This window comes from Acanthopagrus latus, chromosome 2, assembly GCF_904848185.1.
Source record: "Acanthopagrus latus isolate v.2019 chromosome 2, fAcaLat1.1, whole genome shotgun sequence".
Taxonomy (NCBI): Eukaryota; Metazoa; Chordata; class Actinopteri; order Spariformes; family Sparidae; genus Acanthopagrus; species Acanthopagrus latus.
In genome coordinates this window covers 23279335-23293619 of record NC_051040.1, presented here as the reverse complement: position 1 = coordinate 23293619, position 14285 = coordinate 23279335, and the positions used below count along the sequence as shown (strand labels likewise).

Genomic DNA, 14285 nt, shown 5'->3' with positions numbered 1-14285 from the left:
TTTTGACTTACACCTTCCCTCTGCACCAAACTGTTGCAGGACTGGAGTGATTTCTTTTTTCCATGCTTGAGTTATAAAGTAAAGGCCTTTTGCAGGTTCTTAAATAAATTGGGACTGTATGATTACCATGATATGAGACCATATATTGTCTTAGATTTTGGATATAATTGTGCTGTGACATGGCCTAAGTGTTGGTTCTAATTTATCAAAAATCTTTTGTTCAAATACTAAAGCACCAATCCATTCATTGCAGTGTTGAATGAATGAATTTACTTGTAATAACCTTAACCCACCCTAACCCCTAACCCATCACCACGTCACTATTCCTAAACAACATCAGTTTTCCCAGTAGTGCAGTTATCTCCCGCTCCATCCACAGAGCAGTCATCTTGCTGCTCTGAGAAATGATCTAGTGGCACATTTTTCGCTGCAACTTTGATGCAATGATGAAACTATCTTGTACGTCTTCCCTGTCCTGAAATTGAAGTCGAAATGCTTCATTCGCGCAATTCCTGCCGCACCGAGTGATGCAGCAGTGACAGGCGATCATCCAAAATGAATGAACTTCTCCTGGAAAGCAAAGCGTTTGCCACGTTGAGTGTTATAGACGGCAAACCTGAGTCTAAAACAAGTTTGACAAGCGTACCGCCTGCCTCCAGATGAGCTTCTGTTTTGATGAGCAGCGCCCGACTCATCCGAACCTCAACCTAAGCGATCGCGCCGTCAACACCGCCCAGCTCCCTAAATGCCCATGATCCACTCGTGATTCCCTCATTTGCCTCTCTGATTAAAGGTACAACCAACCCCAAAACCTCAAAGCCCCCAAACCCCCAAAACTCTGTGAACTGACCACATCAGATGTTTGCCCCAGATGCTTGGCCAACTGCCGTGCAGCCGAGCAGCCTGTGGACTCTTCGGGGCCTACTTTAATGTGTGCTTAAGAGACCGTGGGACCGGGCGAATGCTGCGCTCGCTCTCCTCCAAATATCTGCCCATCATTTATTCATTCACACTCCCAGGATGGCCGCTGCCGCCATCATCTGAGGACCCCGTCGTCTGAAGTTCGCCGCGTCTCTGTCGCTCAAACATGCGCACGCATATGCACAGACGCACATGCACTTTGCAAGCGGTCCCAGAGGTCTTTTAATTTTTTGAGAGGCTATTTTTAGCGAGAAAAATAATCGAGGTGGAAAGTTCCATCTGTCCAACACTCTTGTTCCAGCTGCTCCTTTTTAGCAGCAGGCGGAAAGAGGGGGGGGGGGGGGTGACGCTACTTATCAGATAAAACAGACACAGAAGGGATCTTTTTTATCATAGCCGATGCATCGTGCATTAGCAGGGTTTTCTAGGTTGAGCGGCATGTTTTCCAGCAAGATGCTAGGTGCATCACATTAACTGAGAGTACGTCTCTCACTCCCACTTCAGCATTTTCCGTCTGTTCAAGGCACTTGTCATGTTGCTCCCTCGCATCCCTCATTCTCTTTGGCTACCTGCAAAAGAAGTAAATGAACTGGACCAAGCAAAGCATGGACACACACATAAACATGTTGATGTTTTTATATCACTGAACCTATACGTTGTAATATCAGTTCTGAAACAACTTGCCGAGCAAATTTAGCCCAGATTTTAAACTGACAGCTGAATGTTTTTTGCCCTGCAAATCTCCAAAAATCCATCCTTACTGCTACTGTGGCCCTCAGGGCTGCAACAAACAGTGATTAACTGATTAATTGATGAGTGAATAAAATGTCAAAAGAACTCATCATAATTTCCAAGAACCAAAAGTAGCATTTTCAAATTACTTCTTCCGTCCAACCGACAGCCCAAAACCCAAACTCTCATCGTTTTCTTTCATAAATAACAAAGAAAAGCAGCAAATCCTCACATTTAACAGGATGGAACCAGCGGAAAGATTTGCTGTGTAATTTCATTACTTCGAGCAGAGCCTCAAAGGTTAACAAGCTCACAGTGAATGTGGAAAAGAGAACCCGTCCGAGTTCAGCTTTGATGCAGACATGACTGCTCTGAATGTCAATGAGCTCAAGAAACACTCCACGTCGTCTTTTTTGTGTTTGTTTTCATGCTCGAGCGCTCCGCGTCCTCGCCGGACTCTTCATTTCAAACATACGGGACAGCGGGACGGACGCCTGGGGGCTAATCCGAACATTTCGCCGGATGCAAATTTCGAAGTGTTCTGTAGCATCTATTATGCAGACTTCCCAAACAAGCAGCCGCAGTTGAAGAGTTCAGAGTCACCACCTCCGCTTGAATTTAATCTGCTGAATTGATTGGACCTCCGGATCGGTCCCTGCAACACCCTTGGGGGTTGTTCCGGGTGAATCGTTGAATCGGGGCATCGCGGACAGAGCGGCTCTGTGTGGGTATCGCCGGGGGGGTTCGTTGTGACATCAGCCGAACCAATCGGTTTATTAGCATTGAGCCTCCACTGTTTATTCTTCTAATACAAACTTTCTTCAAAGGTTTTAAACACTGCAGTTGTCTCCACTGAGTAGCTCTTATGCCTGTTTCTAACTGAGAAGAGAGGACACAATATTCATGTGTAACTGGGGAGGGTTGATGGAAGACATGTCCTCTAACTGATGCTGGAGGTACGAAGGGCCCTGCCATGAACTGTCTAATCACTTCACTTCATCCCGTCACAGCCGCTCAGTTTTTTTTAAACTTTCCTCTTTTCACTTCTTTATTCAGCGTTTGCAGTGCGTCCAGAGCCACAAGCTCATCATGAGCGGCGCTGACTGTCAGAACTGCACATGTGAGGTAAAAGTGAAGCTACCCAGGCCCCACTGTGCAATAACCCCAAACAATCGGGCGTCCGCTAACATAATGAACACATCAGATCAATCCAGTGCCAGTGTCTGACATGCAAAAAGTGGAGGTCGGTACCCACAGCCAAAACAAGCATCCACAATCAATAGTGTCTTTGCTGCATCGGAATTTATTTATAGAAACCCTGGTAGCTCCCCGCCAAGATGCAAGAGGAGAGAAGAAAAACGGCCCGACGAATGCAGCTCATGTCTGAACAAGTGGGCCCATTAATAGAGCCGCCGATGCTGTCGCACGCTGAGCAGTCTGTTGTTCCTGTAAACTCATCCGTAGGCTCGAACCCGCGCTCGGAAAGGTTTTTTTTTTTTTTTTAATTGGATGGACACTTGAGTCACAAGAGCAGCCATGATTTTCTTTTATTTCAAATCATTTTGTCAGACAAAGGGTCAGACTGATCGAATCGAAATGGAGCACATGTGTATTTGTGTGTGTGTGTGTGTGTGTGTGTGTGTGTGTGTGTGTGTGTGTGTGTGTGTGTGTGTGTGTGTAACCCTGAGGAGCCCAACTGACAAGACATTGTAGATCTACTCACAGTGGAGGTGTACAGCTGAATAAGTGAGCAGCGGAGTGAAACACCTGGGCAATCAGGACTAAATTCAATCTCACACAATTGCTCTGTCCAAATTGACATCTCAGGCTGCCGCTGCTGTGTGTGTGTGTGTGTGTGTGTGTGTGTGTGTGTGTGTGTGTGTGTGTGTGTGTGTGTGTGTGTGTGTGTGTGTGTGTGTGTGTGTGTGTGTGTGTGTGCCTGCAGGGTTCAGTGGAAATGCCTCTTGTGTCCTGACACTAGTGCTCTAAGAAGCCTCCCACTCTCCTTCTCGGCTCGGATCTTATAATAAAGGTTTGGACATTTTTCTTTTGAAAGAAAAGTTGAATCTCATTTCAAGGAACTCATTAATTTTTGAACTCACAACTATTTAATGGCCTTATAATGCCTTCTTTAAACATCTTTATTCATTAGTGTACACCATATTTGCATGAATTTATAAACCATGCTCATTTATTGATGGGCGCCATTAATCGTGTCTGTGATGTTTCTATTTTGGTCACTTCTGACTCTTATTCCAGCAGTGCCCTCTCTAAACTACAGGAAAGACTTTTTCATTTTTTGTTAGCATTTATAAAGACTTCCTTTACAAATATCCAAGACAAATTTAAATTCTGTAAATGTTTCTATTACATTATGCTACAAAAAGCCTACAGAAAGTGTGACAAAGTGGGACTAAGAAGTAAAATAAGAAGTAAAATAAGGTCAACACGCTTGCTATAGTGCCACACACACACGCAGTACAATTCCCCATAGCACAATAATAGGAGTATATAGTGGTTGTCCTTTGGGGTTGCCCGCTCTCCCGTGCTGTCTGGTCACCCTGCTCCTCGTTAATCGGGCGGGTACCAGCGCAGCCTTCCACCGTCTGCTCCCGTTTCTGATTCAACACACACACTCTTACTGTACGGTGCCTCGGTGGTTTGATAGAAAAAAAAAGGAGAAGAAGAAGAAGAAAAAAAAAAGCAGTAAATTGAGAGACCTTAAGTGTTGTGTTAGAAGCGCAAAAGCGGTATCACGGCACGGCTGAGCGCATTATGGATAAGATGTGCACAATCAAAAGTGCTTTTGGGAGCGATGACATGGCGACGGCTGGGGAAAAGTCCTGCTAAATCTGCGCTTTAGTTTTTGTGGAAATGCCGGGGATTTGTCAGCCTGATCCAAACATACCGTATTAAGGAGGAGAGCGGGTGGTGGGGGGGATCAAATGGCTGTGGCACGCGCTCTTGGAGAGGGGAGGTTGAGCCCGTGGCACAATTTAATTCCAGATACATCTGTTTTTTTTGCAGCGCTGATGCATTGTACTTACGCACGTGATGGTAAAGCTGTAAGCCTTTTTGAAATATGTTCCCCACAGCCTGTAAATTTTATCATCAGTATTATTTTTATCATTATTATCACGGGACTGTCTGTGCGCAGTGTCAGATCAGCTCGCAGATGAAGGACGGGTGCACAAGTTTCCAAAGTGCCGCATAACTTACCCTCCATGCAGAAAATGACCATCCAGGCTATCCAGAGGTCCGAGTTGTGGAACTTCACCATGGTTCGTAACTGTTCGGTGACCGGCTCTCACTTCGGCCCACTGGCTCCTTCTTTAGAAATTCTCAACTCCGCTAACAGTCCCCTTGGAGAAAAGTAACGGCATGAGACATGCAAGCAGTCCGGGTGTTTGCTTTTTTTACGCAGCGCGCACCAGCGACATTTCCACCACCTCCAAAAAAAATAAACACAACGTGAAATGTTCAAACGTGCGGAAACAAAATCATTAAGATCATGTCCATCCAGCGTGGACTCGTCTCTCCTTCGGGCGCTCCTCACTCCTCCTCTCCTCCCGTTTCTTTGGTAGCTGCGGCTCACTCCAAGACTCTCCTCTCTCCTCGACTTCTCCCGTCAATTTACGCACGCTCACAGCAACTCGGCGTCCACCCGCTGGTGAACTCAGATCTGCTCACTGTCGCTGAAAAGTGACTTACAAAGTGATCAGAAACTGGCACTGTCCCCGTCCGCTCGGTGAGTCTCTCCAGCGGGTCTTGTTGCGCTCCATGGTTTCTCGTCTGCTCTGCTGCGTCTGAGCGGACCAGGGAGCGAGCCGAGGAGCGCTGGGCACAGCACGGCTTCCACGTAGCGGTTTTCAAAATAAGGGTCATGTAGTGTGGATGGGGAAAATGCGTTTAAGGGCGGAGACGGCAGATTACAGTTTCGACAACTTTGTCATTAGGTGGCAAAATGACAAAGGACCCCTCCTCTGTGTGTTTCTCCCCACACTTTTAACAGTTAAAGAAAAGGAAAATGATTCAGAAAAAAAAACTAAGAATTAGAACGCTGAGATAAACGTGTTAGTAAATGATAAATTAATGGTAAAATCAAAATAAAACTAGGTGATATTTCTTTTTAAAAAAAACAACAAATTAATGAAATATCTCCGTGTGCCACAGCCTCAATCTCAACGTTGATTTCTAATTGAGAAATGGATGATATTGTGTCAGAAGACCTCTTTTCAACCACCCAAGATGTTGTTGTTGCTGTTTTAACATCGGTGTGTCACAAAACCCGACTTTGTGTGAGCCACTCATTTTAATATTTTTCTCAGATGGTTGAAACAGAGACATCTCTGACCAACGTGAAGATGTTCGGAAATGCTGAACATTTGAACAAACACTCCCCTGTCACCTGAGCTCAACGCTGCTTTTATTTTCTAGGTCCAATCCGCCGGGCTTCCTGCTGCAGTCTGACTGCGTGCGTGCGGCTTGATGACGCTCAGCGGCGGATGATTGAGATGAGCTCGCGCCCGGCTGTTGCTGGGAGACCGATGACGCCAGTCGAGAGGGGAAAGAGACGCTCGTGCCCTCCTGCGGTGCGACCACAGCACGGCCGATAGAACAAATATTTATATACATATGTACATACACAACAGTACATACTTTATATTGTCTGCGTATTAGTTTCCTCATTGTTTCTGAAATATTTGTGCCAGTGCAGCTTTTAAAACTGAAATTGAATACAATGGAAGGTCTCCAGTGCCCAGTCACACTACACAGGCTATTCTTAGCTCAGGGCTATATTTAGTCTTTGGCTGAGAGTTGACAGTGGGATAAATTAGTCCTTTATCACACACAAATTGTTACACCGGGGTTAACTTAGCAGCCTAGAGATGTACCAAACACACTGCACTTCAACTACACATGGGCAGTAAATATCAGTTGGAACACATAATGTCAGCTTTATAGAATGACTGTTTACTTTGGCCCTGTTTCACAACTTTTAGCCCAGCTTTTAGTTGATTGTCAGCGGACAACCACACCAACTTCTAGCCCTGGGTTAAGTGGAAAGCCATATTGGTGCACGATGTTATTAATGTGCTAGCTTGCTGTCATTTGCCCTGGAGACACTAGGGGGGACACGTCTCCGCTACTTTTTGAAATCAGCAATTTTGTTTCCATCACTTCTCATTGAGCATAATTAATTTAAAATGTGCCAATAGATAAACTCCACTGGGAAATGTGAAAGCAACATTATGTGACTTTTTGACCTTAAAATCAAAATCATGTTGATGGTTCACTGTTTTCTAACAGGGTGAATGATTACATCCCCCCCCCCATCACTTGTTTCTGCATTATGTCACCTCAGTGAGAGGGGGAGGATCACAGCGTTACACACACGTTTACTTCAACATACACAACAGTGATATGACAAAGTGAGTTTTGTTTGTCGTGAGCACCTGACAAACTGTTACAGACCTTGGATTTGTATTTCTGACAGTAGTGTGGCACCCAGTAACATGTGGACGTGTGGCAAATCACACAAAATGCCAACTTCAGGGAGCGTGTGTGTGTGCGAGTGAGTTTATATGTTCCTGTGTGCTGGACACACACTGTTTTTTGAAAATTACATTTCATCTTGCTTTAACTGACAATTCGTTTTGATGCATTGTGCTTTTTTTTTCCAGTCATAATAATCTACTCTGACCTCATAAGATCCCTTCATTCCATTGCCAAGATTCCAATATGTTAGTCATGTGTTTGGTCGGCACCATCAACCCTGAATCATGACACTTTGTGTGGTTTCTGGGTATTGGGTGCATCATGAAGGCAACGGATGATGGCCTCATAACACATTTGTGCGGGAGTCGGTAAAATATTTAAGACAATCCACAACAGTCAGTGTATTAGTCTGTTATTATCATTTTTCACTTAATACAATGAGGGAAAGGTACAGTAGTATCAACAACAAAACTCAGCTGCCCCACCTCATCCAACGAGCTTTGGAGCAATTTTGGGTCTTTATTTTTTGTCATGTGTATCATGAGATATATAATAATAGGCACACTTAATAATCAATCATATAATATCATGGAAGATCACAAGGCTGCATAGTTCTGCTGTGTATGAAACATTTCCATGTTCTGCCACAATGATGCTGGAATTCATTAGCCTCTTTGATCGCTGTTGCTATATCAGGCCCTTCGTTCTGAGTCATTTTCATAATTTGTAATGTAAATATCACAGTGCACAGTGAGTTCTTCACTCGGCCTGTCAAGCATCAGAGGCAACAAGAGGAAAAGACCCCAGCACACACACAAAACCCGACTGTATAAAGACAGAAGTACATTCGAATGTGTAATCACTTCTTCTGAGAATGTTGATCTCAATGAATCAAAGGTTTTGCATGTAAAACCGTAATGTGGGGTGTTAAAAGATAAATAATTAATCCAGAGATGGGGGAATTTAATGCAGAGCAGCATTTGGTGGGGAAACTTGTGAAGTGACTGCAGGCTAGAGGAGCTGCTCAGTGATTAAAAGAATCAGCGGGGAGACTGCATCAAACAGCCCGTGCTCAGGCCTCTAATCGCTCTGATCACACCGAGCTCACCTCAGCACTAAACAGATGCTCAAATCTGTTCAACCTGACAGGATACCCGGTCTTAACAGTTGGCTCGCTAAAACTGAAGACTTTTTAACTTTCTTCCTTCATTGGAATTTCTTTGAGAGAAATCACAAAGGAAGACATCTGTCCATGCCACCATTCTTCTTTGTCTTCTTCTTCTACCCTGAACCAATTGGCAGGAATTCACAGACCTTAAGCTGTAACTGAAGACAAATAAGGTACAAGTTAGAAGATCTTAAGGACGCCCCGAGGCCCTCACATCGCTCTCTCTCTGTCAGCCTGATCTACAAACTTTCCTCACATGCACCCTCAGCTCCCTTCCTGCGATGGTCATACTTTGGTGATATTGCATCCAAGCATCGGAGGGAAAACAACCTCCAGTGCACCATCTCTTAAAGGCTTGAAGCGGCACACAGTGTTTGGCGCTACAGGATCCCCGAGGGAGTTCTCCCGTGCCACTGAGGGGTGGGCTGGCTTTATGCGGCGCAAAAATTTCCAGCGTTTTCTGAATCCAAGGCACTTGAACAGATTTTGGTTTTGATTGTATCAATGCATGGTCCTAGTCATAGCAGAAGTCTGTCGAGTCACACATGGCACAGTGCAGGGAAAACTGAGCCAAATACAGCAAAAAGAGGCACACGCACAAGGCTGTTTGTTGTAGAAATTCACTAATGTGCACTATTTTTAAGCGCAGTTCACATGGAAAGCAGAGACTAAAGATGTTATAGAATTCTTTAATAGCTGAAGGTGCACCAAGGTGCTCTTTAATGAGGACTGAGGTCTGCTGTTGCTTTTATTTACCCTAACCTATGGACACATGCAAACGACGTAAGTGATGTGCCATGTCAGGTGACAGAAGCGAGACAAAATCAAACACGAGCAATGCACAAAGTTACAGCAATGTAGAACAGAAAAAAAACGTATGAAAGGATGGAAGCTGTGCCATCATGAAAGACATACATCTTTGGCACTGATGATGCCTCATACAGGTACATTCTGACCAGATCAATTCTTCAAGAAAATGTTCTTGTAAATCATCCACTGATTTTTCCCTTCATATTCCCTCACAGGTTAGAATAAAGCAAAGGTTTGAACGTGATGGATGGATTAAATTGCCTTTCCCTCAGCAGCCTCCCGAAGATGCATGCTTGATTTATTATTGATTCCTTTCTGAAACTGCTCCATTTTTCTCTTTTTTTTCTTTCCCTGCACCCCCATAAAAGATTCAAAGGACCTGAAGCAGATCCTCAATGCTAAATGTTGCAATTCTCTTCTCCTGACAGTCCTGGCTGGAGTTCACCATAACTTCAATATTGATGGTGAGTAAACGGGGGAGCTGTTCATCCACTGTATTCTATTCATATATTCTTTGAGTTGTTGGACTTTTTTTTTTTTACCTTCAAAACGTATTTTTGTCTTGTCTAATCTAATGCATTTTTATACAGTAAAGCAGACAGTGGTATGTACAAACGTTTACTGTAGCTCCAGCTCCACCAGCTACAACATTAAAACGCAGCTTATTGATTAATCCATTAGTAAGAACAATATGACAATACAACTCTGAAGAGGGTCATTTTGTATATTGAAAATTTAAATTGAATATCAAAATGCCAGAGGTGCTAAAAGTACTAAGAACTTGTCAAAATGTAAAAATCATGCAATTTAAATTTTCATATAGTAAAAGTACAAAAGGAAGAATAGGCCAGCAGTCAAATTCATGCTCAAAACAAATAGGAGACGGTTTATCACGTGAGTAACCGCTAACTTCTGCTTAGAGCAGCTCAGCAATCAGAGCAGCTAGCAGCCCAGACTGGGAGCTTTGGGACCAGCTTAGTACACCGCTAGTAGGATTTTTGGACCAGGAAAGGTTGAAACTTTAAAGTATAAAAGTAGAAGTACTTATGCAGAACTTAATATTTCAGAATAATTGTACGGTGTGATTACAATTATTGCTGCATCAATGTCTTCATCACAGAAACAGATGTAATGTAGGTGCTAACTACAAATAGAAATTCTTACTTGAACTTGTATGCGGAAATGAACATGTATATAACACTGTGATCCTCCCCCTCTCACTGAGTGACGTCACATGGCTGAGACAGAGACACCATTCACCCTGTTACTAGACACTGGACCACCAACGTGATGCTGAAGCTGTTATTGTGATGTGAAAAAGTTACATAATGCTGCTCTGATGTTTGAAGCCGGTAAATGTGATTTAACTCGTGTGTCTTCCACCCACTCCATGGTGAGCGGGTCAAACGCAGGAGCACAGTGAATGAAAGTCTCACTCCACCAAAGAGAGCTACAGGAAGTCATTCCTGCCTGTGGCCATCACACTTTTCAACTCCTCCCTCAGACTGTCACACACTTTGAGTCGAACGACCGGCCCATGAACCTATTACACCCTGTTAACAGCCACGACTCCATAATTCACTGACATTTCTCATAACACAGCTATTCAGCTGTGTATTGTTACATTGTCAGTGCATTATCGTGTGCAATATTCCTCTGTGGTTTGCAGCATTTATGTTGCATTTATTTATTTATATTGTAAACTTCTGTCAACCTACATGCTGCAGTATCAGTTAATATTATCTACACTGTAGTTATAGTGTGGTTCTAGGCTGATATCTTACATCTCTGTTTAAAGCAGCAATATTAGCAGTTTAATGCATTTTTTTTGCAATTTATTTTACTACTTTGTTACCTTTTATTTTTACTTACTTGTATTTCTCTTTGTCATTTCTATTTGTATGTTATTCAGTCTCGCAATAGTGTGATATATCTGTTTTCCCCCTCACTGGGAACCATTTCTGATTCTGATATATAATTTATCTGCTGGATAACAGTTTATCTTCACTTAATCAGTTTACCTTTTATATGAGATTGTGTTTCATTTGCCAATTATATTGTGTATCAATAAACTAAGTCTTAAAGGATAATGGTAACTTAAGTTGTCAAATAAGTGGAGGGGAATAAAAACTTCCATATTTGCTGCTGAATTTAAAGTGGAGTAGAAGTATGAAGTAGCAGGACATGGAAATACTAAAGTAAAGTACGAGTAACTCAAAAATGTTCCCAAGTACAGCACTCGAGCAAATGTACTCGGTTAGTTTCATCAGCCACTGATAAATGCAGAGCTCTTGTATGTAACTAGTGAATTTTTATTGATACTTGTACTGGTAAAGGACCCACAGTCACCTTTGGTCCGATGATACTCTCAGCCAGTGTCAACTCAGGTCAAATGAGGCTTTCTGCAGCCATTTAATATTCACTGAAGCCTGGGGCTTTCTAAAACTTGGAACAGATTCAGCCCAAAAGAGCAATTTGACACTTATTTGACCCGTATCAAGTGACTAAATCATACAGAATTAATTCAATCCATCTTTTTTGAAACTGAAGATGCATCCATTTCTGTCATGTCCACACAACTTATGAAAATCACTGACAAACAAAAATAACAGTGTCTATGTTATTTGGTATCCTTTAAGTATAAATATTGACCTTCTCTACTTCGACCACAAACTGACTCAACACAAACACAGATAACACTGCCATCTTGTGGCGAAGAAAACACACTTTACCCAACAAAAAAAAAAAAAAAGAAAGAAAAAAACAATCCTGCAGTCATTTTGTTTGTAGTCAGAACATTTACTTTTACCCTAGCAAGTCAGCAGATTTGTTTACACATTGACCAGTATGTCAGGACAGGAAGAGAAGTTTTGCACCACTGCTATATCAACACCACACGCACACACAGGCTTTGTCGATAGACAGGATCACAAGAATCTAACAGAGCAGGCCGGTCCCGAAGGAAGCGTCAGTCCTGAAATGACAAAAAGGACAATACTGTAAGTGCAGAAAGGAAACATGATTTATTAAAGCACATCTTGAGTGCCGCAGCTCCCTGCTATCTTTAACGTATGAGTCTTTGTGACAGCAGCATGAGCTGTAACAAGCACCTTAATAATTTTTTAGGGGCAGGGATGCTGGAGAACAACATGTTAGCTTCCTTTAGACAACAGCTCTCTATGACTCCCCTATCTGACCTGTTTCCCTTTGCTCCCACCCTGGGCTTGTTGCCTTCCTCGCTTGCTTTGCTCATTTGCATGGAAAAAACCTGTTGTTCACGCTAATGTGACCAACATGTTGCTCCGTTTCCTCTGAATGCACAACAACACTGCAACAAAGTGAAAGGAATTCAGTCTAAGTGTGATAAGACAGTAAAAGCTTATCTGAGCTTGGCCGCGGGTTGAAAAGCTACAAGATAAAAACGAGCAGATGAGTCACTAGACAACAGTGCGAACTTAAGGTGACAGCAGTGTACACACATACACACAACCACACACACACACACACACACACTGATGTCAGATGTGATTAAACCTGGTGCTGCTGGTCAGACCTGTTGTGGATGTTTCCATGCACGCACCCAACCCTTGAGATGAGGTGTGACAGGTATATTACCTGTCGGGCTGCTTTTTGTTGCATTCTTCTATCAAAACACTCTCGAGAACTATGAGCTAGAACAGGGTGGCGTGCGAACACACCCACAAACTGAGCCCTGGGGGGGGTGTGGTGGTTCAAGTCGGTCCGCGGTTGTTTGATGCGACAAATATCCGACACAGCGAGGCCTAGATGACAAGAGTAAAGGCATTTTACATGAAACATTTAATGAGATGAGAGATCTCTACCTCATCGCTGCTGGAGGAGGAAGATGAGGATGACGAGGTTTTATCTCCATCTTTGTGTTCTGACTTCTTCTTTTCCTTCTTCTTGCCATCACCGTCCTTTGACTTTTTGTCAGACTTCTTGCTGCTGGACTTGTCCTTACTGCCAGACTTGTCCTTACTGCCGGACTTGTCCTTACTGCCAGACTTGTCCTTACTGCCGGACTTGTCCTTACTGCCGGACTTGTCCTTACTGTCGGACTTGTCCTTACTGTCGGACTTGTCCTTACTGTCGGACTTGCTCTTGGAGTCTCCCTGAAAGAAAATGGCAAAAGTTGACTTTGAATGAATCACTGATTTGTGTAGCTTGAGTCTTAAGGATTGATTTGGGCTCTGGAAATCATAATTGATGGAGGCAGAGTAAGAATTGTACTGTGCCCGACGGGTGGCACCAGAAGGGCCCAGATGAAGCAGGTTTACCAGAGAGGAAGCAGCGACAACAACAAGCAAGCAAGCCCAGTTGCTTCTGCATAGCACTTAGATGTACCACGACCTGGCTGGCTGGCTGGGAATATTCAGCGGCTCGGAGAAGAAATACCAGTTTTGGAATCTGCCCTCGGCAAGAGCCACTTGGCCAAGTTGGTCAGAAACCACTAGACTCATACCGCAAAAGATTCGGTACCAAAATTCTCCTCACTTGGAAAAGCTTTGATCAACCACATGAGCACATGTTGGAGGCTCCTACCTTGTCCTTATCCTTATCCTTGCCCCATGGCCAGCTAAACTCGTTCTTCTCAGCCTCCTCCTTCTTCAGCTCCGGCTCATCACTCATAGCTGCACATATGCAAAAACAGACCAACAGTGAGCAGGTTAGAAGTTTACCTGTGAGGTCAGAATGAAGGTGATATAATAATCAAAGTGACTGTCACCGAGAATCTGAGTTACAAAACGACGACCCCCCCTTTGCACAACAGCTGCGCAGAGACATGTAAACGCATCTCTGTTGGCACATCGAGCATACACTGGATATTAAAGCGCTGCCAGGTGCAACAGCTGTCCCAGAATGCAGCAGCCCTCAACAGACCCCGCCGACATATCGGACATAAATATTCACGGTAATCACACCGAACACAGTCACTGTAAACAGCCTACCTGCGGACAGATCAAAATCCATCTTCGTCGTCCACTTTCCCAAACAAGTCTGTCCAAGACGCGCTCACACGAACAGGGAAACCTGGACCGCACCTACAACACGTGACCTAACCACGCCCCCTAAACACGCCCTCTCCGGGTTAAACGTGTGTGTCAAGTCATTTAGATGTGCTGCGTTCAAGGAA

The 14285-nt window shown here is 43.7% G+C and overlaps 2 protein-coding genes across 2 annotated transcripts in view; both read right to left on the bottom strand.

Annotated features, from left to right (window-relative positions):
• igsf11 (immunoglobulin superfamily member 11) overlaps positions 1 to 5438 on the bottom strand; it is a 104328-nt gene extending 98890 nt beyond the window's left edge. The window contains exon 1 of the mRNA XM_037117620.1: positions 4873 to 5438. Within this exon, the coding sequence (XP_036973515.1) occupies positions 4873 to 4933 (61 nt within the window). The 5' untranslated portion in view covers positions 4934 to 5438. The remainder of the gene's footprint in view (positions 1 to 4872) is intronic.
• Positions 5439 to 11518: 6080 nt separating this feature from the next.
• LOC119013718 (suppressor protein SRP40-like) lies at positions 11519 to 14250 on the bottom strand. The gene is made up of 4 exons (XM_037088532.1): positions 14101 to 14250; positions 13694 to 13782; positions 12973 to 13263; positions 11519 to 12104 (listed from the first exon to the last, which is right to left on the bottom strand). The coding sequence occupies exons 1-4, from the start codon at positions 14120 to 14122 to the stop codon at positions 12099 to 12101; spliced, it is 408 nt and encodes a 135-aa protein (XP_036944427.1). The 5' UTR covers positions 14123 to 14250; the 3' UTR covers positions 11519 to 12098.
• Positions 14251 to 14285: the final 35 nt, after the last annotated feature.

Bases quoted from the DNA above. Each gene is read 5' to 3' on its own strand.
- LOC119013718 (XM_037088532.1), bottom strand. From the start codon at position 14,122: ATGGATTTTGATCTGTCCGCAG. The intron at 13,783-14,100 runs GTAGGCTGTTTA...GCATATGTGCAG, and splicing joins GGATTTTGATCTGTCCGCAG to CTATGAGTGATGAGCCGGAG. The intron at 13,264-13,693 runs GTAGGAGCCTCC...ATTTTCTTTCAG, and splicing joins AGGATAAGGATAAGGACAAG to GGAGACTCCAAGAGCAAGTC.